Source organism: Myotis yumanensis, unplaced genomic scaffold (genome assembly GCF_028538775.1).
Source record: "Myotis yumanensis isolate MYYU_CA2020_CCGP unplaced genomic scaffold, mMyoYum1.0.hap1 SCAF_12, whole genome shotgun sequence".
Taxonomy (NCBI): Eukaryota; Metazoa; Chordata; class Mammalia; order Chiroptera; family Vespertilionidae; genus Myotis; species Myotis yumanensis.
The window spans coordinates 46,907,378-46,934,777 of NW_027223763.1; the positions used below are offsets into that span (position 1 = coordinate 46,907,378).

A 27,400-nucleotide genomic window follows, 5' to 3' on the forward strand; every position below is an offset into this window, starting at 1 on the left:
CAGTCTCTTTGTAAAAATGTCTTTATTATGTCAAACTCTTCATTGCCTTTCTCATATAAGAGCATTCCTTACACATTTGGTTGGCACCAAAGATTTCAAATCTTAGTACTAAGAATTGTCAAAAATTGTTTCAAGATGGCTGTAAGAGATCTACAAGAGATACGAAATGATAAAGATGGGATATTAGAATATCTTCTTTAACATGGGAAATATTAGAGGCTGCTATGTGACTGACCAAAAGTGAAGCAGGAGAGGGATCACATTGAAGCAGCTATTAATAAAAGGCCAGCAGGGACATAAAACATCCAGAGAAACAACTCATTCAATATTTCTGAACCAGTAAAACTATAGGGAATTGAAGGGATTGAAGAAAGATAAATAAAAAAGATGAGAGAGCACAGGGTGGGTATGCCAGAAGGGAAGATGCAAGACAAGAAAAAGCATAAAGGAAAAACTAATTTCCTCCACAGGCATGGGTTATGGAGATGGGAACCATAAACCTAAAATGGTGATTTTCAGTCTTGGTTAAAAGTTAAAGTGGGTTATATGTCACAATGCTATTTAATAAATCTTGCCAAGTAGGAATCCTACAAACATTTTGAATGCTCAAAGCAATTTGAAGACAAGGGTATTTATACTTAATGATTACAAAATTACATTGAACAAAGCGTATGGTTAAGTAACAGGACGGGTTGGAAAAATAACGTTAGTTAAATTCTGTCCCATTGGGCTGGCTTACTGGGAAAGAACAAGAAGTTTCCCTATATTTTTAACATTAATTTACAGAGTTCTTCCTAGGAAAGTCAGTAACTACAAAATTCCTGTTTAACCTTATAGGAAGGGTAGTCATTCCACTTGAAAGAATGAGATGAATGTGAACTGTTGGAAAACAGAGTATTGTTCATTTAAGTGACAGACTTCATTTTATGTAAAAAATGGGATTTGTTTGATTGCGTTGTAAATTCACCCCTGGCCCAGTGTTAGTTGATTGTCTCACTTATAAACTATGCAGCTGCTTCTGTTTTTCACAAACAGGTTTTTGAATATGCTTTTCTCATAGTATACTACAGTTTAAGTAAACAAATGAGGCTTCCAGCACATTCAAATCAAATAAACATCACAAAGCCTGACTCCTCAACAGGGCTAGAGTTAAACATGACACTCAAACTTTATAGGAATTATTTACTAAGACTGTATGATTGCTATGGGCAACTAAAAGTTGTTAGGAAAGTGTAACTATTATTGCTACACTTGGACTTCAAGTAGAATCATATGAAGGCTGATGTAGGTCCTGGCTCACTCTGCACTTGTGACCATATGAAAACCAGGGAATCAACTGGGAGTGAATTTGTTCAATAAATCATCCTTTAGTGCCTGTTATCTATCTCTTCCCAAAATACCTGACTAGCATCAAAGAGTGGAAGCTACTTGAAAGAGGTAAAGAATGCTTCCAAAGGCAAGAGGGGAAGTGTTTCTGGGAGCAGGGATGGAACTCAGGACATATTTAGTTTAGAATGATTTCTCAATGATAAGTTCGATGGATATTACAAAAAATATATAAACCTATGTATGTAAGTCAAAAGGAACAAAGGAACAACTACCTCCTACAAGTGAAGAACATTTTTTAAATCATGATTAATAAAGTCTTAAAGATTATTTCCCTTGGGGTCCAGCAGGACTGACCAATGCTAAGATTGTACTAAGCTAAGTAATTTCTGGAAGGAATTTACTAAATCACACTCTGGTGAGCAGAAAGTGCAAATGAGCTAGGTATACCAACCTTACTGCATATACTATAAATCATACACTTAATAAAGACATAAATTCTCACTAAAAGGCTTTCTACTTTAGAGAGCTTTACATTTCATACATGAATTAAAACAAAATTAGTTACTTGTACCAACTTATTAGTCACCTAAATCGCTAAAATACATGAAAGGCACTCATATTACTATCATAGCAAGGGCCAAGTTAATTTAAGCAAACTGTTGGTGTATCACCTACTTTTTAGCAATATCACACTTTATTTATTCGAATATTTTAATAATATGTTACATATAAATGCCGTTTCATGAGATTCAAACAATGAAGAAATAATCATAATACAATGTGATTGCTTCCTGCTTTATACTCACACCCACTTCTTGCTATTCCCCTTCTAGGAGATAATGACTAACCATAGGATGACATGCATTCCTCCAATCCCCTACCAAGAACTTCACTTTTATATGTATATACTAGGTATGTTTCTGTACTAACCAGGAGAGTTAACAGTAACTGCAACAACAGACACTTCCAAATCTCAGTACTTCAACTGTGAAGCTACCTATCTAACAGGCCTGTAGGGGGCCTTGTTCTACATGGTCACTTAGAGATCCTGGTTAACAAAGGCTCTACAATTTCCTAATTGCATCATCATTGATGTAGCCTTGTAGGAGCTGAGAGATTGTAGAGGTGGCATAATAGCTCCAAAAAGCCTTGGCTCACAAATAATACATGTCACTTTTGCTCACCATCTACTACTCAAAATATGCTACAAGGCCCAATCTAAATATAGAAGAAAATACACAGGTGAACATTTTATGACTCTGATACAATATCTTTTTGTTGAAGAGTACATATATGAACCACGCGAGCTATAATGTGTTTTCTTACTACTTGCTTGATTTCACTTAGTAATACATGTTGAAGTTCTTTCTGCATATACATGCTTGCACAACTATTTTTATTCATTTCATACTATGTCACAGTATAGATGAAATATTTAATCCCACTATTGATGAACATTCAGGTTACTTTTTTTCTGTTATAAAAAAGTGCTATAAAGAAGGAACACATCAAACATGCTATGGGGTTGATCTTCTCCATATGTTTACTGGCCATTTGTTCTTCATGTTTTGTGAATAGCCTATTATTATCCTTTGTCCATTTATCAATTACATTGTTTGTCTTCCCTTAATAATTTACAGGACCTTGTTAAACATGATAACATTTTTATCCCAATGTATTTAATGTATTTTTCCTTTACCTGTCTTTATGGTATTTATTAACTATTACTTGGCAAACTATATCAACTTTTTTCTTATATGCTTTCTGGTGTTTTATTGTCTACATAAAATGTTCTCTCCTTTCTAAGGTTATGAAAAAATATTATCCTGTTTCTGTTTATTTTGGCTTTGTAGTTTTAAAACTGATTAGCTCTATATTCTAGTTTGGGTAGTAAGATAAAGATACACAGATTTTTTTCTAAACAGATACCCAATTTTCCTCAACACCATTTATTACACTATCCATTTTTTTATTTGAAATATGTTAATCATGAACTAAGTTCTCATTTTTACATGCATCTGCTTATTTACTCTTGGTCTGTTATCACTTTTTATTAGTATAGCTTTGTAGTATCTTCTGAGATTAGGTAGAACAATTCCTTCCTCCACTGCTAATCTATTTTGTCTACTTTTCTTGACTATTCTTTTCCATGAACTTCAGAATCAGCTTTTCAACTTTCAAAAAAACCCCTGCTGTATTATTTTACTTAAATTATACTGAAATTATGCATTTTTTTGGAAAAAGAAATGGATTCTGTTTAATACTGAGTCTTCCCACCCATAAATATAGTAGTCTTTCATACGTGACTTGCTTTACCCTAGTTCACTGGCTGTGCATGAGGTTTAATGAAGATTGGTGCTAGATATCAAAGTGATGTGATATATAAGGTAGAATACTAAACATTCCCCCACCCACAGATTCCAAACCCTCATCTCTGTAACCTCTGAATATGATCTCTCCTGAGGTTATGTCATGTTACATGGCACAGTTGAGTTCAAAACAGAGTAGTAGTGATCTAGCCTCCTTAAAAGTGGAATGCTTCTCTGGCTGGTGGCAGAAGAGGAAATTAGAGACTCAAAGGCCTCAACACATCATTGCTGCTCTGCAGAGGAGGGGCCACATGAGAAGTAACTAGGAGCAGAGAGCAGACCCCAGCTGACAGCCAGCAAGAAAACACAGACCTCAAGTCTTGCAACTGAAGGAAGGAAAGGAAGTCTACCAACAACCTGAATGAGATTGGAAATGAATTCCTGCCTATTACCGCTAGATAAAAGCCCAGTGTTTCAGACACCTTAATTTCAGAGATCAAACACAGAGAACCCAGCTGAGCTCACTCAGACTTCTGACATATAGAAATTGTGAGCTAATAAACAGGTATTGTTTGAAAACACTAAATTTGTTGTAATTTGTTACACAGTAATAGACAACTAATCCACATAGGCTCCAAGGCTATGGTTACTACCATACTCCACCACCATGGATTTTCTGGATTCCAGGGAAGAGGAGGAAACACACTCAGAACCACTTTCCTCTTCCTTGCTGTACTCTCACTGATATTCCCTAAGGAAGACTGACAAATATACCAACATAACATTTCAAGTTCTTAGGGAAATAAAAGGCTAAATATTCTTTAAAATGTTTTCATATTTAATATTCAAGGAAAATTAAAAATATCAAAGGACAAAGAGGAATCTCAGAGTTAATGGGTAAAGTACCTAATAAAAATTGAAGAGTATAATAACTATTATCAAATCTTAGAACACAACATCTGTTTCATAAGATGGCAGGATATATACAATCACCAGGGTTCCATCAGTATTTTACCTACATACATACAGTGACTACAATTTTTAAAGGAGACTATTTTGGTAAAATAGTAATTAATCAACAATCTCAATTCCATTAGTATAAACTGTCCCACTGTCTATCTTTTGCCTTTAAGTGAAAATGCAAGTTATTACATAATATGTTAAATTTTAAAACTCTTCATACTCTAAGAAATACTGAATTATTCATACTCTGAAATCAGTTTAGAGAAATCCAAACTGATGCATGGGTGAATTATATCATTTTTAAAAAAGACAGCTTGAAAGAAAATTTACAGTGGTATTTGATGACAAAACTGAAAATAAAATAAGCTTCACTATGTTTTGTCTCCATGCTTCTGTACTATTTGAATCCTTTTAATAAAATATGTTGCAAGTAGCACTGATGTAAACATTTTAAGACAAAGGAATAAATAAGATAAAGCAAGAAAAAAGTTATGTGGTGAATATTAAAGATAACTATTTTAATTTCCAGAGATTTGAGAGTAACATACTAAGTTTTACAATCTAAAGGAAAAAAATAGAGAAAAGTAAAAATAGAAAGAGTAGAAATAATTAAAAAGAAGAAAATAATGTAACATGGACTAATTATCAGCTACTTGTTAAAACAATGGAAAATTATACAAAAATGTACTCATTCACTGACTGAAATAAATTTTAGACGTTCATTTTCTAACTTAAAATTGATTTTTAAAATTATTGACCTGTCCAAGAATGGCTCTTCTCAAAACTCCAATTTCTATATGAAATATAAGTAAGAGAATTACAGCATCAGTATCTTTGGAATCAGTATCTTTCTTGAAGCATTGACAGATGGTCCTATCAGGATGATGGACAGGGATCTTATTTCCTTAATTAATTTATTTTGTTGTCTCAGTGGCTTTCAACTTAGTAAACAAACAAAAGGTACTATTAATCTATCAAGGTGTCCCTGCAAGTTGGGGGAACAGGTTTGCAGTCACTGTGACAGTTGTTGGGAAGTTTTTAACTGCCACTTAAAATCTGTTTCCCACCTGCCTGCCAAACTGCCAGGAACCTCACAAAGGAGAATGATTCCTTTGAGCTGATACCTTGCCCTTTCCTAAGCACTGCAGTTTATAATTTAAATCTCATACTTTGTCATCCATTTACATCTTATGCAATTCACTTACCTGCAAAAACAATGCTAGTTCTGATGTAAGGAGAAAGAAAACAAATGTTTTATCAGTAAACCCAGGAAGGCAGAAACAATGTCTGTTTCCTTCTTTATCCCTACCACAATGCCTGATATACAATAAATCCTCAATAAGGACTTGATGAAGGAAAGGAGGCAGGCACAAACTGAAATTCAGCAAATAGCTCTGTGCTGCCAAGGAACAACATGAACAACAACAAAAAAATCACACAGGCAAATGGCACAGCAGGGAAGGAAAACATAAAGAGAACAGTGAAAATTCAGCTCTCATGCTATTCCTAAATAAAGCAGTTTTATTTTCCTTTACTTCATAAATTTTTTATTTAATACATCCATCTATTTTAAATAAAAAAGTCATTGGAATAATAGAAAAAATTCTACCACGAAAGGGTTGCTTCTATACAATTAAAAAGAGGGGCCTTATAAGCACTGACAATACACTAGGTAACTATTTAGATGAAGAATACTTTACATGAGCAGAAGCAAAATTGTATTCAAGCCAGAGACAAATGACTAAAGACAGGGGTCACAAAAATGGCTAATGACTAATCTGTGGCAAAATTAATAACCAATTAGGTTTACAGACAAGTTTTTTTTATATGACCAAAACATTTTAAGTGATCTCTAGAAAGTTATTCAATGAGTGCATATAGGCTATATGTAGGGTTCAATTCAATATTAATCCAAATTTTAAAATGTTTATAAAGTAAAAAAGTAGTATTAAAATTATTCACTATATATTTTTAATAATTGCTTTTTAGAATCCTAGTACTAATAGAGTCTTTACCTAATAAGTCATCCAAAACTGTCTACAATAAATTGTCTCTTTTTCATTTTTAATTCTGTGAGATACATGATTTTTTATAAAATGAAACAAAATCTATTAATATGTAATCTGTGAGTCAGACCAGTGCTTGTTCTAGAAATGGGGCAGGGAGAAGAGGGCAGAGATAGACTCAGAAGAGGCACAGGAAACTTTCTAGGGTGATAGAAATGTCCTAAATCTCCTTCAAAGTGTGTAGGTTATATATACAATTATAGTCACTTCTCACAGCACAAATAACGTCGTCACTTAAGATCTGTATAGCTCACTTAAATAGACTGTAGCTTCCTAAAACAAAAAGATAAAATAAATATATAAAGTATTTCTGCTTTTTTCTACTATTATAAAATAGACATATAGAATGCAATTAATTTCAAATTGATACTTTATTTTAAATGTCCATATTAATGTAATTGGTGTGTGTGTGTGTGTGTGTGTGTGTGTATGTTTATTTTAGGGGGGGTAAATTTTCCCCCCAGAAAAGTGAGGCAGTAAGTTACTAAGTTTCTCATAATGATATGTGGCCACAATGGTGTGGTAAAACATCTTGGCCATAGGAATAATGGCCAAGAACATAATTAAAGATTCTTCAAATTATTATGTTTTAATAACAAAATGAATCCTTTTTAATGAAGCCAAATCATTACTGAATTATTTTACTCTGCTTAAGGAAAAAACTGGTTAGAGGTAAAGTCATTCAATTTATTGCTATTGTATAAATATCACTGAAATGGGATATTATTAGTTCCTAACAAGGGTGAGTCATCTAAACACCAGTTGCCTGTTTACAATGCTAGCAATACAGTACTCTTTCTTTTTGCCACTGGAGTTAATGAGATAAAGTAAATGAATTAAGATACTTACAAAAGATTACAACCAATTCAATTTCTTTATTAGCACAGTTAATTCCAATAGTTTAATTTAACTTTATAGTAGAGCAAAGTACTTAGAATTAAATTAGTGTTTCCACTTAGGTCTATCTCTATCAATTATTTGATAGTTATTATATTGTATTTTAGAGATATGCTGTGACTTTAGGGACAATTTTAGTAATTTGTATAACTAAAATAATTTAAATTACTATTCAAATGGTGATCAACTATTAATAAACTATGAAGTTTTACATGTGACCAGAAATTTAAATAATATAAGACTTCAATAAATGTATTATCTTGAAAAAGCAGTTATGGAAAATAGACTCATCAACTTAAGTAAGATGAACAGAAGCTGGAGAAAGTCCAGGAATGAGTAATATAAACTTCTAAATGATTGGGAAATGACTTAACAAAGAAAGCTGAAAATAATTTGTGGTAGTAGGGAATAGAAGACTGGGATGAGAATTAATAACAGTCTTTATTTAACTAGATGAAGTAATATACAAACAGACCTTCAATATTCTCTGCCCATTGAGAAAAGGATCTAAGAAGATAAACTCAAGCAGGAAATATAAGAGCCATAAGTAGGTATCAAGAAAAATTTCCTTTGCTATTTCAAGACTTTATAGCCTAATAACAAAGATGGCTATAAAATCCTATCCCTGAAAAAGTCAATAGAAATGACCAAAAAATCATTCTTATAACACATGTGTAGCATATGTAGCAAACATTGTGTATTCTATGTCCATATATGCTCACTCTTACCACTTCTGGTCTAGTTTCAAACCACAGTACCTCTTTGTTTAAGAGAGTTCTCAGATGCTTAGCATCCTATATGCCCACCTGCACATCCACCAGAAATACCAGGAATTACTTCTGATGTGAGGAGCCCGCGGCCAATGACTGAATACCATAGACTTCCTCTCCCTGCAAGTGGGATAACTCTGAGATGCAGCATAACATTAGATCCCAGATTGTCCCAATGTGATCCATATCCAATTAACCACAGATGGAGCTTTTATAATAATAAAATCTGTACTGGATAAAATCCCTTCAATGTCTTATTGCCATTTACAAGAATCATTTCCCAAATAAATTACTTGCACTAAAATCTTTGTATCAAGTTTGCTTCTTTAGTACCCAAACTAAGGCACACATATACCATTTCAATGTACCATCTGCCTTTTAATATATTCAATAATTTCTTGGAATGGTTTCCAATTTTTAAATTTCTTGAAAAACATTTATAACACAACAAACAATGAAAAATTAGTATCTTCCACCTTTCATTATTACAATACATTAAAAATAAATAACATCAAAACAGTTATTTAATACTAGCAGCTATTGTTGCCTGTTATTGCTTAGTCTGAATCCTGATCTTTTGTTTTTAGTGTGTATGTGGGAGTGGGGGAAGCTTAGCGAGTATTTGAGAGGTGTTGCATATATGCTATACCAAATTGATCTTGTTGATTACTTCAGGTGAGTGACAGAGAATGGAAGAGGGAGTAATTTCCTCATGTGATTTAACGTTTTCTTAAAGCTCTTTCCCAAAACAACCTGGAGTCCATCTTATCAACTTAAAATAATTTCACATCCCACACTTCAAAAATTATTAAGCTACAAAACAGATATCCTCGAGAAAACTAACAATCTTTTTCAGAAAATAATTATTAAAGATCTCTCATGATTCTTTGATCCCTATGATTACATAGTAAGTTAGGAATTCTAGTCCTAATTTTCTGTGTGGCTGTGGCCAACTCACTTTATTTTTCTGGGTCTCAGTTTCCTCAATCTTAAAATAAGAAAGTCAAAATAGATCCACGTTTCTCTTCTGTTCTCCTCCTCATCACTTCAGGAATAAAGAAGAGGGGCGAAAGTGAAGCTATAGGTTTACCAATCCCATTCCTTCAAAGCAGTTCTAGAAATAACAGATTTACAAATAGACCTGTCTAGTAGAAAGAGGAAGAGAGGGAGGGAGAGAAGAAGGAAGGGAAAGACAAAGAGTGGGAGGGAGGGAGAAGTAAGGAATAGGTAGAGAGGAAAGGGAGCAGGGGAGGGTAAAGATCAGGAGGAGAGAAAAAAAGAAAAGAAATGGACTTTAAAAAAACAGGTAGCCCCTTGTACTTGCTAGGATGACTACTCTCAAAAAAAGAAAATAACAAGTGATGATGAGGATGTGGAGAAATTGGAACCCTTGTGCATTGTTGGTAGGAATGTAAAGTGGTGCAGTGACTATAAAAAAGTGTGGCAGTTCCTCAAAAAATTAAAAATAGAAATACCATATGATCCAAAGCAATTCCAATTCTGGGCATATATCCAAAAGAATTGAAAACAGGGTCTCAAAGAGATACTTGTATACCTATGTTCATATCAACACTACTCACAATAGTCCAAAGGTTAAAGCAACTCAGGTAAAAATAAAGGTTAACAAGAAAAACAACCATGGGATCAGATGACATTTAAGATCTCTTTCAGCTTCAGAGTCTTTAAATTAACACGGACAACTATGTAATGTATCAAGGTAATGATACAAGGTTCACGAACAAAATTAGAACAAAAAAGTTATTTATCCCATAAATACTATTCACAGTATTTGCAGCATATGTATCCTAACCATTAATATATATAATCCAAGGAATGAGTTTCAGTGACTAATACATTTTCATGATCTCTATAGAGATTCATTAAAATATTACCTAAATGTTGGAAATCTTATGGCCAAATAGAAAGTTCTGCAGATTTAAGATTACTGTTAATCTCTCTACAAATCTGTTATGTCTCCACCTTGAAGGCCATTAATTTCCAGTCAGAATGAAGGGCACTTTATTCTGTGTTCCCAGAGCATAACATTGTAACTCTCATGGTCACACCTGTGTCAGGATGAGCTGTATACGTCTGCCACTCTACCTTGATTCTGAGTCCCAGTGAGTAGGCCCCTCACCAAGCTGTAGCTTATTCATCTTGTCTAGCTCTGTCCATACACTGAAGAAGAAAAGAATAAATATACGAGGGAAAAGACAGATGTAAAGACACCACAATGGGTCATTTGACTCAACCTTCCACCAGAGGTTCTTGTGCAACATTGTTCTATATCCCTCGCTTCCTAGACCTCTCATCTCCCTGCATAGATTCCGTGATTTTCCTTGAGCTATTCCATACTTTTCTCTCCCAAAAATATTCTCTTCCAGTTTTTCTTGTCAACTCCAAATTTCCTTCAGCACACAGCTCAGAGGTCATTCCTTGGTAAAGATATTACTGACCCTTATTCCCAAGAACAATCCCATTTCTACACTGAGGCACTTTGTGTCTAATTCTATAACAACTAGAGGCCTAGTGCACGAAATTCATGCATGGGTAGGGTCCCTAGGCCCAGCCAGTCATCAGGCTGATCTGTGGGGCAACTGGCGGGGCCCCCACTGGCACCTGCCTTGGCCTGGTGCTGCCTGCTTGCCGGCCCCGCCCCCTGCTGCCGCCGCTGGTCACTTCCCTCTGTGGGAGGCAACCGGTGGGGCATTCGGGGGGGCCCCGCTGGCACCCGCCTTGGCTGGCCTGGGGCCTGCAGGCTTGGGACAGCTCCTGCATTGAGCATCTGCTCCCTTGTGGTCAGTGCGCACCATAGCAACTGGTCGTTCCACCAGTCATTCTGCTATTTGGTCAATTTGCATATTAGGCTTTTATTATATAGGATATCTATCTCCCTAAAAATTTAGCTTCCTATACTCAGGTATCATGTAAAATTACCAACATTTAACACAATGTCTGGCATATCTTCTTAAAATATGGTATCCCAAGCAATGATCTAATACTAGATGAGAAAATATTTTTAAATTACTTAACAGAATCATAAAATATGACTACTCAACTATTTAAATAGTAGAGCTCTTAGTTTTACAAATATTCAGTAGAAATAGTCAACTAAAGGGCCTTCATATTCTATTGGTACAGCAATATTTATTTATTTATTTATTATTTATTTATTTATTTTAAATATATTTTATTGATTTTTCACTGAGAGGAAGGGAGAGGGATAGAGAGCTAGAAACATCGATGAGAGAGAAAAATTGATCCAGCTGCCTCCTGCACACTCCTCACTGGGGACGTGCCCGCAACCAAGGTACATGCCATTGACCAGAATCGAACCCGGGACCCTTCAGTCCGCAGGCTGATGCTCTATCCATTGGGCAAAACCGGTTAGGGCAAGCAATATTTATTTTAATTGTAGATCAGCACGTTCCTTTGAAATACCTTACATTTTATATTGTATACTAAAAACTAGCAGTTCTGGTTCTAAAAATAAATATGCTTTTGAAGAGCTAAAATCATTGCCTTTTTTTTTTTTTTTTTAAAAAGACACTCAACTGGAATTCATTTAAAAATGTAACCCCATCTTTTATTGCCACAGTCTTAATTATGAGAACACTGTCCCCTTAGGGAACCAAGCCAATGGGAATCAAATCCCAAGTAAGAGCAAACCAGAGAAAAATATTTTTGATTCTGAGATAATGGTCTCAACTGAAAGGAATTCTATTCATGTTTATGAGATCTAAGATGCTCAGAAAGCAAACCTCTTAACCCTGAACAGAAGGCAAGATACAAGAATGATACGGTTCACTACCTCATGCTTCGCTCTCCAAACTACCGACGGGACGCATTTAAGTTACTATTGATCAAATTTTGATTCAATAATATTCTATTATAGATTCAACATATTATAGGCAATCTTTTTTTCTGCCTTAATTACTATTCATTGCTACCACCAAAAGAATTCTTCATGGATATATTACTATCACATTTTCTTTCTGGTTATGATGATATACTACATCACAGGAATATGGCAAACAAAAATGAAGACATAAATGATCCACTGTTAAAGCTGTGGTCTAAGATGAGGGTCTCAGGAGTATCCATATAAAACTTTGACTCCTAAGATCTATTTCCTAAAGGCTGTGGCATAATTTTAAAAATATTCCATGATCTATTGGAGAAGATTCATTTATAATATATCCTTCTTGAAGAATTCCCTTTGCATAGAACCAAACTGACAATTTTGGTTGGATCTCTTTTCCAAACAAAATGTCACTTATCCTTTTGACCACAGGGTATATAATAGACTCACTCTCCAGAATATATCATAACTTATGTGGAAATGCTAAATATGTGATAGATTGACAGAATCAAAAAGAAATAATATAGCCACATAGCTATTCCATTCATTTTGACAATTCAAATTCGAGACAAAGATTCATTTCCTAAATAGAAATTTATATAAAAACAAAGGTTCTCATATAAATAAAATCTTGAAATGAACTTTTATCACATTAAAAGAGACTTCAATGTCCCAGTTACATACCCAAGACTTTCTAGAAACAGACTGAGTCCCTGGGAAGGAAAATGTAAAGACTATAGTGCAGTATCTGATAATAAAAGAATTAAAACAAAGTTGGCAGATTCTATGAAAAAATATTCCTTTGGACTCAAATAAAATCTCCTCAACTCCAGGGTTCCACCCACTTAAAATGTTATGTTTAGAAGAAGCATAATACAGACAACACACTTGCCCACTTTGAAAGAAAAGATGTGGGCCTTTTTCAAGGAAAAGGGGATATAGCAGAGATGTAGAGAGAGAAGGAACCATAATTGAGAGGACAGTCAAAACTGAGAACCGTGAAAGGGAGAAAAATATCTTGGAACCCTGGTTAAAGGTGGTTTAGGACTTATTCTCAATGTCAGCAGCATTTCTGGAATAACTGAAGCCAAAGAAGAAAACAAAAAATCAAAGTTCTGATGTTTATCTAGGTTCTACTTTACAAAGAATCTAAACTGGCCAGCTATGGGAAAGAATGGAATAATAAGAAGGCATTTCCCACCCTCAACGTGGCTCAGTGGCTGAGCTACGACATATGAACCAGGAGGTCATGGTTCATTCCTGATCAGGGCACATGCCTGGCTTGTGGGCTCAATCTCCAGTGGGGGCATGCAGTAGGCGGCTGATGCATGATTCTCTCTCATCACTGATGTTTCGATCTCTCTGTTCCTCTCCCTTTCTCTCTGAAATCAATAAAAATATACTTTTTTTTTTTTTTTTAAAAAGAAGGTATTTCCATTTTCTGGTTCAGTTCTATGATAAGCAGGATCAGAAGACCCCTCAGATTTACACATAAAATGACCAGTTTGAAGAATAATGTATAAGAAGCCCTAACAAATCAGTGAAGGCAAGGGAAAGGGAAGGAAGAATTGCTCATTCTGGTCATAGTCTATAAAGGCCCATCAGGTAAAAAAGTCTTCTTGTAAAGATAATAGGATAGGTAATATCAAAATTTTAGTTTCTAATCAAGATACTGAACTCGAATACTTTTACATTTTTTAGTGAATTGGGAAACAATGCCTGTATTTGGAAGCTGAAATTCTATGGTGTTTTACAAACTAATGAAAAACTGCAAAAAATAGAAATTTTGATAAAGTATTAAATAACTGGACCATGCAAACTTTCCTCACAATTTTCCATTCCTGAATCATTGTCTAAGAAAAGGTGATAAGTTGGTTCTTAAGATCATGGAGAACAAATGAAGAACCACAGAGTAATTTTAGAAGCAGCATTTTATTTGGTACTTATTATAAAGTGAAAACCTTTAAGAATATAAAGAAACAGAACTACATATCATGATTTAAAAATTTTCTGGTTTCTCAATATTCCAACACATATAACTTTACAAATCTCAACATTTTAAAAAGTAAGCTGTAGGCTCTCTCTTTACATCGAAGTGATCACAGCAAAGACACAATGAAAAGTTTAATCAACAGAAGTAACTACCTTTGACATCAATGCCATAATTTCAAATCTATTGTGGGTCAGTGACAAAAGCTAGAAGATTTTAAAGATATTCTAGTACAGTTTAAACACTCAAGATGCCATTAGCACATTAACAAAACAAAAATTATAGACAAGTTAGGGTAAGAAATCACTATAGCATTAATCTCATCAGTTACAGACCATTTACAACCACAGGGGCTTCAAACATAACACTGTTCTGGCGGGGAAAAAAATTACAAAGGAGAAAGCAATGCTTCTAAATAATCCTAGAAGGACAACTGAATGGCCATCCCCAGACAAATATCATACTAATCCATTATATAAAACACTGTTGACAAAAAGAAAATGAGAGTTCTCAGCTCTTTGCTTGGTATAAGGGGATGTATCACCTGACTTGAGTCTCCAAAAGGAAAAAGATAAATTGAGGAACTGAAAAATACGCCTTTCGAACAAGCCACATGGCATAATACAACATTTTCCAAAGTGTGGTCCACCTGTACATGATATTTTTTCTGAGGACATGAACAAAGTGTATGTATATGTAATCTTTTATTTATGGCTGGTGATACTGGTTTTTTTCTTCTGATAGCAATTTCATTTTTGGTTTTCAATATATGTATCTAACATAAAAAGTGATTTTATTTAAGAAGCAAGCAGATCCCCTTCATCAACTCTATAGCACAGGTGACTGACTTCCACAACTTTGGTACAAGTGTGGTTTATTTTTTATTTAATCTCTGAGGAAGACTAAGCAGAGGTGATGTTGATACCATATGAAAAAGAAGGATTAAGTGGATTAGTACAAGAAACACGCAACTGTTTTCCCCTACTCAGCTCCTAGGAGCCAAGCATTCATCCACTATGCAAGAAGCGAGAGAAGTCTTTTTTAAAAATATGACCAGTATAAGAGGGTCCCTAGTTAAAAAGCCCAGAATATAACACTAATATACTGAAGTCAACCATACCTAATCATGCATTCAAACCAGCCTTTTACCCTCAAAATTTTAAATATGAATAAGCATCCAAATATTATCAGACATCTGAGAAAAGCTTCTAAAATGAATGGCAGAGACAAAAAAAAGTAGCTTGAATCTGACTACATAACAGAGAAAAAACATCAACTTAAAAAGAAATAAAATATGATATTATGAAAAGGTACAGGAAATTTTTAAAAAGCTCTTGAAAATTACAACTATGTTAGAAGAAGTGATGAGTTAATCATAAATGAAAACATTGAAGAAAATCTGCCAGAACTGAAGAACATGAATGTTCCGATAAAATAGGACCGCCAAGGTTCCAGCACAATGTATAAACATACCCACATCAAGACACAACATCATAAATATCAAGAAACTAGGATTTAAGACATGCCATACACTTTCAGAGAGAAAAATAAATCACAAATGATCAGGAATTAGAATAGTGTTTCACTTTTCCATGGAAATCCTTTCAAAATTCTGAAAAAAATTATTTCCAAACCAAAACTCTGTACCCATTCAACTACAAAACAACTGGTAAATAAATTCTCTCTCAGATACATAAGAGCTCAAAACATTTACCATTTCTTAGGAAGTTACTGGAAGTTGTGCTCAAGCAAATCAAGAAAGAATTTAAGACACTGAGCCAGGGAACAGGAAAGCCAACCTAAGAAAATACCAGGATGATGGCAAAGGTGATCCCAGCTGAGCAACAGGCACTGAATCCAGACTGGAACAAGTCAAAATGCTATGAGAGACTTCTTTAAGAAAACACCCGATCATTAAATCCAGCAAGTAGGAAAGGAAGATAAACACAGCTCACTATATGGCTAGATTTATATAGCATTCATATATATAATGGAAATATAAGTATTGAGTAATGGTCTACCAAAATTAAAATATACTATTAGGATGAAACATATGAAATTGTTGTTTTTATAGATTAAAAATGCATATAGTTAACCTAGTATACTGGGAGCTTAAGGGATGGAAAATGTGTGTGTGTGTGTGTGTGTGTGTGACCAGTAAGAGGGATATGATAATGCTCTAACTAAAATACACACAAAAAAGTAAAATAGCCCAGTCGGCGTGGCTCAGTGGTTGAGTGTCGACCTATGAACCAGGAGGTCATGGTTCCATTCCCTATCAGGGCACATGCCGGGTTGCAGGCTTGCTCCCCAGTGGGGACATGCAAAAGGCAGCCAGCCGATCAATGATTTTTCTCTCATCATTGATGTTTCTATTTCTCTCTCCCTCTCCCTTCCTCTCTGAAATCAATAAAAATATATATTTTAAAAAAACAGTAAAATAAGTGCTATTTTTGAAAACATGGAAGTAAATATCAAAATAATAGGTAGAAAGAGGCAAAAGTAGTTGCCTCTGAGGAGAGGGACAAGAGATTAGAAGGAGATTGAGGACTGTTTATTTGTGTGTGTTTTTTAAATAACTTGTTGAACTATTTGACTTTTTAAACTACTATATAAGACCTGTAGTAATTATCTGATGATATCTAAACTCAATAAAAAGATTTTTTAAGAAGAAGAAAGAGAGGAAGGGAGGAAGGGAGGAAGGAAAGAGAGGCAAGGAGAGAGGGGCAGGTATGTGTCTTACAGACATTTCAATGTCTCAAGAGGGCACTTTCTGGGGATAGGAATATGATGTCCACCACATTACTGTAAGAAATAGACACTTCCATGGCCATTCTTCTTCCACAAATGAGACAAAAAATCCAACCAGAGTGAGTGTAATTGTTCAACATTTGCTTAATATTCATAGGTTATCTTTTTAAAATTCTATATAATACTGTCCTAATTGTTCTCCACTTGCTCTTTGGGCAACATGTCATAAGCACCCTTTCCTGAAAAATGTTCAGCATCCAGAAATTAGTGATGACATCAATAATACCCGAGGTTTTTAAAACACCATTTTGGGTAGACTCATTTTTTAATGGTGAAAAATAAAGATAAGAAAGTTAAGAAACACTATTAATAGATTGACTCATATGAAACTGTTGGTTTTATAGATCACAATTACATATAGTTCAACTAATAATGTAAGTGTAAGAGTGTGTGTGTGTGTGTATGTGTATGATAGAGACCAGAAAGAGGGTGTGCTAAAAACAAAACTTCAGATGTCTATTAATCCTGACTCAAAGAACCTTCTTGATTCTAGCACTCTCCCTGTCACACTAACTTCTATCTTGAGAGAATATAACCTTGAATCCCTCTATCTATCATTTAAGACAAGATATCCCTCTCCCTAACTACTTGTTTATAATTGTAAGAGCAACATTTGCTAAAGATTCTCCTTGATACGAAGAAATTATGAGAAAATCTCAAATTTCAACATACTCTGTGACATAATTTTTCTCACTTATTTTCTCGCCACTCTTTAGAAGAAATGACAGGCCAATGTGTTCACAACCCACATGCAGAACTATTTATTAGCTGGCATGAATAGCATTATTTTGTCAGTATCTTTTCAAAACAAGCCAAGTGTCGAGTATGAATAAGCCCTGTAGTAAACATGTGATGAGGAATTCATTCTCAATTTTTTAAATGGAATGAATCAGACCTCCAGACCTTTAAGATAATTTAATTTTCATTAAAAAGTATTTATCAGTCACCCAGGCACTTTCTAAAATATCACAAAGGCAAAATCTCTGCCTACAAGGTACATCCATCTTCTCCTTTATTAAGTACTGCTGTGAGGCAATTACAGAAAAACATGATTGCTGACATTTCAATATGAAAAAAATAGGAAGTTGTGGTAAAGAACAGCCAGGGGAGAAGAAGAGACTAAAATCTCCTTAGGGTGGTCAAGTCAGAAACAAATGTTCTCTTTAAGATTTAAGAGGCTCTTTCAGAATAGGAATTATAGTTTGAGTATTTACTGTGGTATCCCTACAGTCTAGCAAAAAAGAATCTAGAATATCCAGGAAGTGCTCAAGAAACATGTGCTGAATTAACACATGAACTGAACTAGGCCTATCTTAGCACCCACTGTGCCAGAAAGGACAACCCAAATCATTTTTGAACACAGTCATGTTGAAGGGTCTGCACAATGAAAGGCACAGCATCTGCTCTGACAACAGCAGATCCTTACCTGTTGCTGTACTGGTACTTGCTGTACCACCTGTGTAGGCACTGCTGCTTGACTAGCCACAGATGTCTGTAAAGTCACTGTCGAACCTGTGTCCGACCCAGTCTCTGATGTCTGCATGATGGTCTCTGAAATATATTAAAATAGAAATAAAGTTTAAAACGCTCTCTTTGCATGACTAGAAGCATTACATTTGCTAGCAGCATTACTGAGACTAACTTTCAACTCTCTGAAAACTTCCTACCCCAACATACTGTCATGATAGTCCATGCATACTTATAGTTATTTTGACCACTTTTTAAATACAGAAAATTACTAATCCTAGTACCTCCCTTAGTTAGGGCTCATCTGTTATAAAGTGTTTCAACTATTTATAAACTATAGCCCAAAATTATGTCAAGATACTCAATACTCAATTCTCAATTCTCAGAACATAAACCTTAACTGTATGCAAATATGTTACAAACCATACTTTCTAAACCCTTTGATAGATTATTAGGATGTCACCAGAGGTGTACAATTTAGGAAAAACTACTTATAAGGTCCTTCCCAACTTTTAAACTTGCTATTCACTGATCTAAAAAAAATTAGTATATATCCAAAAACCAACTGATATACCCTAAACTTAGCCGAAGCACCAAGCTAACTAGTTTTCTCACCTGGGATATGATATGGTACTAAAATCAAAGTTTAATTATGTACAAACATCAATTTGAAAGATAGGTAAGACAACTATTACATAAATGAGATTTGTAAACAAAGACCTGAAATATTATCTTTGTCATTCACAATTCAAAACAGCACATTTTTCAGTTCTCACATGTCTGACCTACTAACACAGGATTAAATTTTACAGCATGTATGCTAACAAGTGTGGTTTCTCAGACTTCCTGGCTTTGGCATTCCCTTGTGCTACTTATATAGGCAAAAGATTAAATATTCATTTCTTTGCTATTGAGCAGGAACAAAAATTCTAATTTTCTTTGCGGGGAGTGGGGGGGAAGGGGGAGACAAACAGCATTTAATTGGTAGCCTAAGAAAAATACTGCATTATGGTTTAAATCTGTGAACAATATGGTGAACATTAATTTTCCCTAAGAAAATTCTGAAAGCATATTCAGTTCTTTCAAGTAGAAAATTAGCCCCTCTCAGCATCTTTTGTTACAGCATGACCTCTTCCAAATTCCCCCCCCCAAACCTTTTCTATCATCTCATTCAGTTTTACAAATGGACCTCTGAAGACATCTAATCTACTCTTCTTATTTTATAAATGAGGAAACCAAAATCCAAAGAGGTTAACAGATTCATTCAGGTGACAGGAATAGATGTGGGATTAGGCCTCTTTACTTTGAATCTGTGCTTGCTTTTCTTTCTAGACCTTGACATTGGCATCACTTCAGGTAATTATTCTTATTCTTTTGTTAGTCAAAACCCTGAAGCAGCACAATAAACCTTAGCACATACAAAAGATATAGCAGCAACAGCTAACATTCACTGCATGTTTAACATATGCTAAGGAATCTTCTAAATGCTTTACATGTTAATTCTTAAATAAATTAACCCATGTAACAATCCAATATTGCTGGTATGACGATAATCTCCATTTAGAGATGAGGAACCTCAGGCACAGAGTGAAGGTGCCTAGGAACTTCAACAGAAGGAATGATAGAGACTATGGCTACCACCCCATTTATTTGCATCATCTAATGTTCAGCTCCAAAAAAAGAAGCTAAAAATTCAAAAGCCAGCATCCTTTGATTCGTTCCATACTTATAGGCTATCTATGCCATTTGTGCTACAGCAGAGGAGCTATTAGTGAGAGTAAAGTGATGTCTTTCTGTAGGGAATGAGGAATGAACCAGATGTTAGATATTATCTTTAGTCCCACCTCCCAAATGCAAGACAGGCTGTGGCCTTTGTCAGAGCAGTATACAAAAGAGGAAGACAGGGTTGTCAATTATGGCTTCTTCCTTAAGCTGCTCAATCAAGGATGGATGAGTTTCTTACAGTAAAGTACTCTCATTAAAATTCCCTCCTATTTCTACCAATGCTGGCTGGGAGCTTAATCTAGGTTCTCTCATGTTTCTGTACTACGTTGTATTACAGACCAGCCTACACAGCCATTTTTGGTATATGACCCATACTTTGACATCCAATATTTTAGACCAAACATAAGAATCCTATATAATAAAAGGCTAATATGCAAAGTGTCCCCTGAAACAGGGAGTTCAACTGGGAGTGTGACCAGGGGATGGGGTTAGCAGCCAACTGCCTGCAGACCCAATCCCCTGGCTGGCCCTGCCCCTGATAGGCCCATCTCACTCTGATTGGGGCTGGCTGGCTGGACCCTACCTATGTATGAATTCATGCACCAGGCCTCTAGTAAGAATATAAAGAATGGAGGCCTCTTTAAAAATTAAAACGTACTTTTAAAGCAATTCTTAAGGGTTCTTAATAAAGCACCCTGGAGAGCTTATCTTATCTAACAAAAGCCCAGTGATCAAACGGCGCAACGACCAGAAGGACCACTACGACCAGTAACTATGATGTGCACTGACCACCAAGGGGCACACCCTCAATGCAGGAGCTGCCCCCTGGTGGTCAGTGTGCTATCACAGTGGGAGTGCTGCTCAGTTGACCAGGATGAGCAGCTGCTCCCATTGCGAACCCCAGGCGGACAGGCAGGAACCTCCTCGCCCCAAGCTCCTCTTCTTCCTCACTCCCTGCCACCTCCTCTGGATGCCTACAGGCTACACAGCACTGCCGCGGGCTCAGAGTTGACCCCGAAGGCTGGGAGGTGGGTTTGTGGCTGCTGTGGGACTGAGGCCTACTCAGCTGCCTCTCAGTGCTATTATCCCTGAGCCCGGCCCCAACCGGGTCCCCTGGAGAGGTGTGCTCCCACTCCATGGAAGATGCCGGACCAGGGAGCAGCTGCTCAGAGGGCAGGTCCACAGCCGCTTGGCTGACCGGGATGAGCTGCGCTCCCACAGCGGACCGAACCCCACAGGCCATGCCCCCCACCAGTGCATGAATCCCATGCACCGGGCCTCTAGTCACAAGATAAAAGGCATAGATTTGGAAATCAGCATCCTATGGACTATATTAGACTCCATAAGTAGGCTTTTACTCAGAGTTACTACAAGTTAAAATTCTTAATTGCCAACATTTAAAAATCAGAAAATTTTGCATTAAAAACCAAATTTCCAGATTCTCTTGAAAAATCTGAAAATGTAGAAAAGGAAAAACCTATATTATATGTTTTATAGGCAAATTATTTAAATGGTGCAACTCATTCACTTGCCTGGCCTCGACAGGCATTTGAGTTCATGACACCTTTTGGGGTGACCTGAAACTTAGTCCTACAAATCCAGACTGAAAATTACTTTCTGGGTTTAAGACAAAATTGATAACATTTATACTGGTTTACTTCTTTTGTACAAAAGAGAAATACTCACACTTTGGCCACTTTACTAATAGAAATGTGTTACTAAATGATTGGAACTATAATTTTCCTGATTTTACAGATGAGTCAACTGAGGCCTCAGAGATGGTAAGTCACTTAACCAAAGTCAAACAAATGGAAGTAAAAAGGAGGGTTTGGACATAACACTAAAGCTCATTCACTAAACTACTGGGCCAAGATGGAGTTTTATAATAGACATTGCATAGATAGAAGTGAAGCAAGCAAGCTGGTGAACTTTTAGAGTGAAAAAGGGTAAGGACCCCAACTGTTCAATAGAAGCAACCTTTACTGAACTGAGTGGGAAAATAAGAGGGATAGAAAATGAAGTCATATGTAACTTAGAGCGTCACAGAGAACTTCCCATCCAGCCTTTGGATCTAAGTATACACATCAAAACTGTGGTATAATCCAGAACAATCAAATAATTGTTCCAGATCATCTTCTGTTTACTCTCAGGTTACTGATCATCCTCTAATCTTCTTGGCTCCTGGATTATAGAGTCATGCTAATTGACAAACTTGACTCTCAGTTCTGTCTTCATTTTTCCTTAATAGATCAACTTAATTATCTTCTGATTTCATTGTCTTCCTCGACACTAAGAAAGAGGCTCTTTTTGCCTAGGCCTCATGCATTGAGAGGGTCTCAATCACATCTCTTCCAGAGATTGCCTCAAAAAGTCCTACCATAATTAGTTCTCTCATTTAACAAGTCTTTTCCAGGTAACACACAATATGTTAAGTGCTTGAAGTACTTATTATTTTATCCTCAGAAGACCCTCAGTAATGAAAATGTTATTATTTCCACGTAATAAATGAGGAAACTGAGGCACAAATGGATTCAATAACTTGCTAAAAGCCATACAGTTTTTTAGAAGAGCCTGAATTCAAACCTAGTTTTTCAGAATTCCAACACCCATGATGTTACCAATACGTATATTTACTTTGCCATATCATGATGACAAGGGTTCCAAATGAAAAGCTAGCTAAAGACTGTTGGTCAGAAAAGCAAAGTTTTGGGGATTTTCAATCAACTGTATTTGATCTATATTTCCAATAACAATGGATAGACATCCTTCTCTCTCTGTCATTGAATTACGAACTATTCTCTCTTTCTAGTGAGGCCATAATAAAACTCAACTGATAAGTATTTTTCCAGAGGCATTCTAACTGATTAATTCTGAAGACCTAATTTAACAGCAGATCAATTAGAGAATGTTAAAGCATGTTTGAGGAATATAACCCTCCTGCCAAATTTTGCTCAACAGATCATTTAAACCCACTGACACAGAGTATTCTGGTAGCTTTCCAACATTTCTGTAGAGCCAGGATCATCACATGAGGGTAGTGTCTTAGCATGCGTTACTTGTAGGTTTTGTTTTAGACTCAGCATAAAGGTTTGTGTACACATTTGAAGTGTTCCCATTCATCTGGCAGTGGTTTCTGGTGCTTTGTTTATGTTTGGGAGTAATTTGGTTAGTTTAGTTCCTTCACAGCCTCCTTTCAAGTGATATTTGTTTATCAGCCACAAATGCAGTCACATTAATCCATTTTGATAAGCTAAATACACCCCTGCAGTTTATCCATGATGGAGCCCATATGTAAATGAGTTGTATAGTCTTGCAGGAGAGACATGCACAATTTCAGTCTAGTCATCCTTGCCTAATGTGGCTGTCAGGTGTGTCAAGAGCAACAGATGCTTGTTTGACAAAGGACCTTTTTATTCTGGCTAATTAAGCAGTTGGACACACCCTCCTGTTAACGGTTCTGCTTTGTACAGCCTGCTCTGGCTGAATCATGTGAATCTACAGCTAAATAGGCCACATTTTGAAAGAAGGCTAATTAACCCCTAGGAGAAGGAAAAGAATATGGAAAAAACCCAGCTGCTGAATGCGACAAGATTAGCATTTCTTCAACCAGATAGGCAAAACCTAGGCAAAGCAAACGGTGTTTGGAACAAACATGTATTATTGCAAGTTTCAAGGCATTCAAATGTTCTTTGTGGAACTTACTGAAGATTATTTAATATACTCAAATTCACAGTTGGATTCCTTTTATCACATACAATGTACGTGCCAGAATAAATGGTTTAATAGTCTGACCTAATCGATTACTTATCAAACAGAATTATATAACTGCTAGCTTAAAAATAAGTAGTATCCACCTAATTTTTATTGTGTTTTTTTTTCATCCTGAAATAATTAGCTCTCCAAAAAAGCAAAGTCTGCAAAGTTTATTACACCAACATTTTTTGCACTGAGGAATTAGGTTTTAATTCAGTATAAAAAATAAGATTTGTAATTTAATTTTCAAGTGCAATGGAGAATTTCCTTTCTTTTTCCTTAGTATAGGAAAATAAATGTTAATTCCAATTCCTACTTGAAACAAATTAACCAAAATTATGATAGTCACTTAGGTGTAGTAAAAATAAATCACACCTGAAATGTGATATTCAAGAACAAATTATTTACTTAGAAACTTGTTTCAACATAAGAACATAGGAATGTTATTTACAGGGAAAATACTTTGTTACAATTTAAAATTACTATTTTTGAAACAGCAAGGAGTTTAACATTGATGTGTTTTTCCCCAGAGAAAGATCCAAAATCATAACAAATTTTGCAGCATTAAATTTTTATTACTATAACTGATTAAGCATCAGCATTCTTGAATGTTAGAAAATAAATATTAATAGACATAATGTCCATAGCAATGAAAATTTCTTTTAAAATTATACAACTAAAATGAGCCATATTTGGGGGAAGGAGTTGCTATATATACTTTTCAGAACATAAAATTAATATAAAATGTATATTTTTCTGAATATTCTGGAATAGGTGATAAAAATATTAAGAATATACTAACTCTTAAAAAACTCAAATATTAAGCAACTTTCAAAGTTAGTATAAAATAAAATAATGGGCATTATAGAAATTTCATATATACATGGTTAAATATTCAAATGATAAATTTAATTTTTTAAATTTTTTCAAAAATATATTGAGCTGATTAATTTACCAACAAATATAAAACACGATGACTTGGTTTCCCCCCAATTCACCTAATACAAATGAAAGAAATTGGTTAAGCTATAGATTGTAGTCAGACTTTTTTACTTAAAATACACCTCTGTGAAAGTTTATTCATTGTAAAGAAGCAGGGCTTCATCAAAACAATAAATCAAGTAACTGACAGGATGTGAAAAGAAAATTCATGATTTTCTGTATTATAAAAGTTCTGCCTCTTTATTTAGGTTTGAGGTTGCAATCCTCATAACTGTGTATAGTTCATCTTTTGTACTAAACTAATCAGTAGAAAATGATGGAATGATGATAGTGTAGAGTGTTCAGCAGTCATCTCCTGTGATAACTGATGATAGTGATTAATGCTGGCGATGATTAATCAGTACAATGGTAACATATACAGGTTGCCTAGGTAACTTTTTTCATTTTTCAAACAAAGGTTTTCTCTTAACTAATTCTTACCTTGACTCAGATTATAAAAATCTGTTTCTTTGGAGAAGAAAACTAAAGCTAAAATACTTTAGCTACTGAAGTGATGTAAGAATTATTTTATTCTAATTATTAAGAGAAGCTGTCATCAGGCACAGAGGTAATCTGGGGGAAAAGAGAACCAAGTGCTTGTCCAGTCTACTGCTGGGGCCATCCAGCATTTTCTCTTCCTCATGGTCATGAATTAATAGACAAATCAGTCTTACCTCGATGACGTATGTTAAAAAATGGCAGTGCTCAGGTATCAGCTGAGAGAGAAGAAAAATAAAACCAACCAAACGGAAACATACAAGTATCCTAATGGAAGGAGGGTTTGAGAATGAATCAACATACAGAAAGATTCTTAAGCAAATTCTATTAGACAAAGCCATAAATGTTTCTCCCTACTGGGCAATCCGCTCCTGAGAACTACAAGAAACTACTGGATGGAGTATTTAATGATAATAGCACTTAGAATATAAAGATGATGAACAATAAGCATGTTGTCATAAAATTATCATCATCTTTATTATTAGAGATATTAATAAGAATAGCTACCATCTGTTGAGCACTTACTATGTGATGGGTATTTTATGGTAGAGAAAAGTCGAGTTTAGCAATTAAGTAACTTGCCCAGAATTACAGAACTATTAAGACATAAAGCTAGGATTCAAGTCTAGGTCTGTCTATCTCCAATAATGGCACCCTCTTGGCTACACAGATAGCAGCAGTGAGGCTATTTTAGCTAAATCAAGTTTAAAAAGATTAAGCAGTGTATGGAGACTTGGAGCACTAAAAAAGAGTTCTAAATGTGAACAAATAGACACACTATGTACCATAATATACCTATTATGGTACATACCTATTATGGTACATTGTGGGATCAATATACTATTTCCTAAAATCATTAAATCTATAATTTTCAGGGCATGGAGAGGCATATCATAGGCTAAAAGATACCTGCATTAACCTCCTGTTCACAAAATATTTTATAGAGGAAATAATACAGAAAGACTATTTGCTTTGAAAAAATTAATTTTGTCCTTTAAAAAGTCAAAGAAGGGCCTAGTAAAATGAATGTGTATTCTCTTGCCCACACAGTAAATGTTCATATTTTTTTCTCTATGCCTCATTTGTTTTTCTTTCTATAAAAGTGGAGAATAGAGCCTTTTGCAGTTCCTAACTAATCTAAGAACAGACTTAAAGAGATCAAAACATCTAAAAAGGAAAAATAATCTATATATACAAAAGCTAAGTGACTGGAACGATGGAACAACTGGAACAACCAGTCGCTATGACACACACTACGGCGGCCAACCAGCCCAATCAGGGCTCTGACTGGCCCCCCTCCAAAACCTCCCGCAGCCCCTCCCCCCTGGCTGGCCTCGCCCGCGGGCGGCCCCACCACCCTGATCAGGGGCGGGGCCATCTGGCCCACTTCCTGCAGCCCCCCCACCCCTGGCCAGCCCAGCCCCTGATTGGCCCCTCAACCTCTATCTGGGGTGGGGCCAGCTGGCCAACCTCCTGGGTGCCCTCTCCCCAGGCCAGTCAGGCCCCGACAGGCCCCCATTAGGGTGGGCGGCCATACCCCATCCGTGCATGAATTTGTGCACCGGGCCTCTAGTCTATCCATATATATATATATATATATATAAAAGCCTAATTGACTGTCATGACCGAATGACCAGAACGACTGGTTGACCAGTCGCTATGATGCACACTGACCACCAGCGGGCAGTGCACTGACCTTAGTGGTCAGTGCGCTCCCACAGTCAACCTCCCGTCACCGGCTGGTGGCGTCAGTGTCCGTTCCTTCTGCGCCCAGTCCAGCGACCATCGCCTTCTCTCCCAACTACACTGGGGCCTTTGGGCCCCAGGCTGGGATGGGGAACTGGGGGTGAGTGGCAGCGGATGCAACCCCTTTCCCAGGTGGGCCGAGGTCCAGCTTCCTCATTGGGGTCAGCGGCCAACCTGCTGTGTCCTGTCCCTCTCCACCGAGCAGGCCCCGATTGACCTGTCCCTGATCAGCC

At 35.9% G+C, this 27,400-nt stretch overlaps 1 protein-coding gene across 5 annotated transcripts in view; it reads right to left on the minus strand.

Moving 5' to 3' along the window:
- The window catches only part of RFX3 (regulatory factor X3), a 287,064-nt gene that overhangs the window by 135,276 nt on the left and 124,388 nt on the right, over positions 1-27,400 (minus strand). For all 5 annotated transcript variants that reach the window (XM_070431589.1, XM_070431586.1, XM_070431587.1 and 2 more), the window contains one exon: positions 18,424-18,548. In XM_070431589.1, coding sequence (XP_070287690.1) covers positions 18,424-18,540 — 117 coding nt within the window. In that variant the 5' untranslated portion in view covers positions 18,541-18,548. The remainder of the gene's footprint in view (positions 1-18,423; positions 18,549-27,400) is intronic.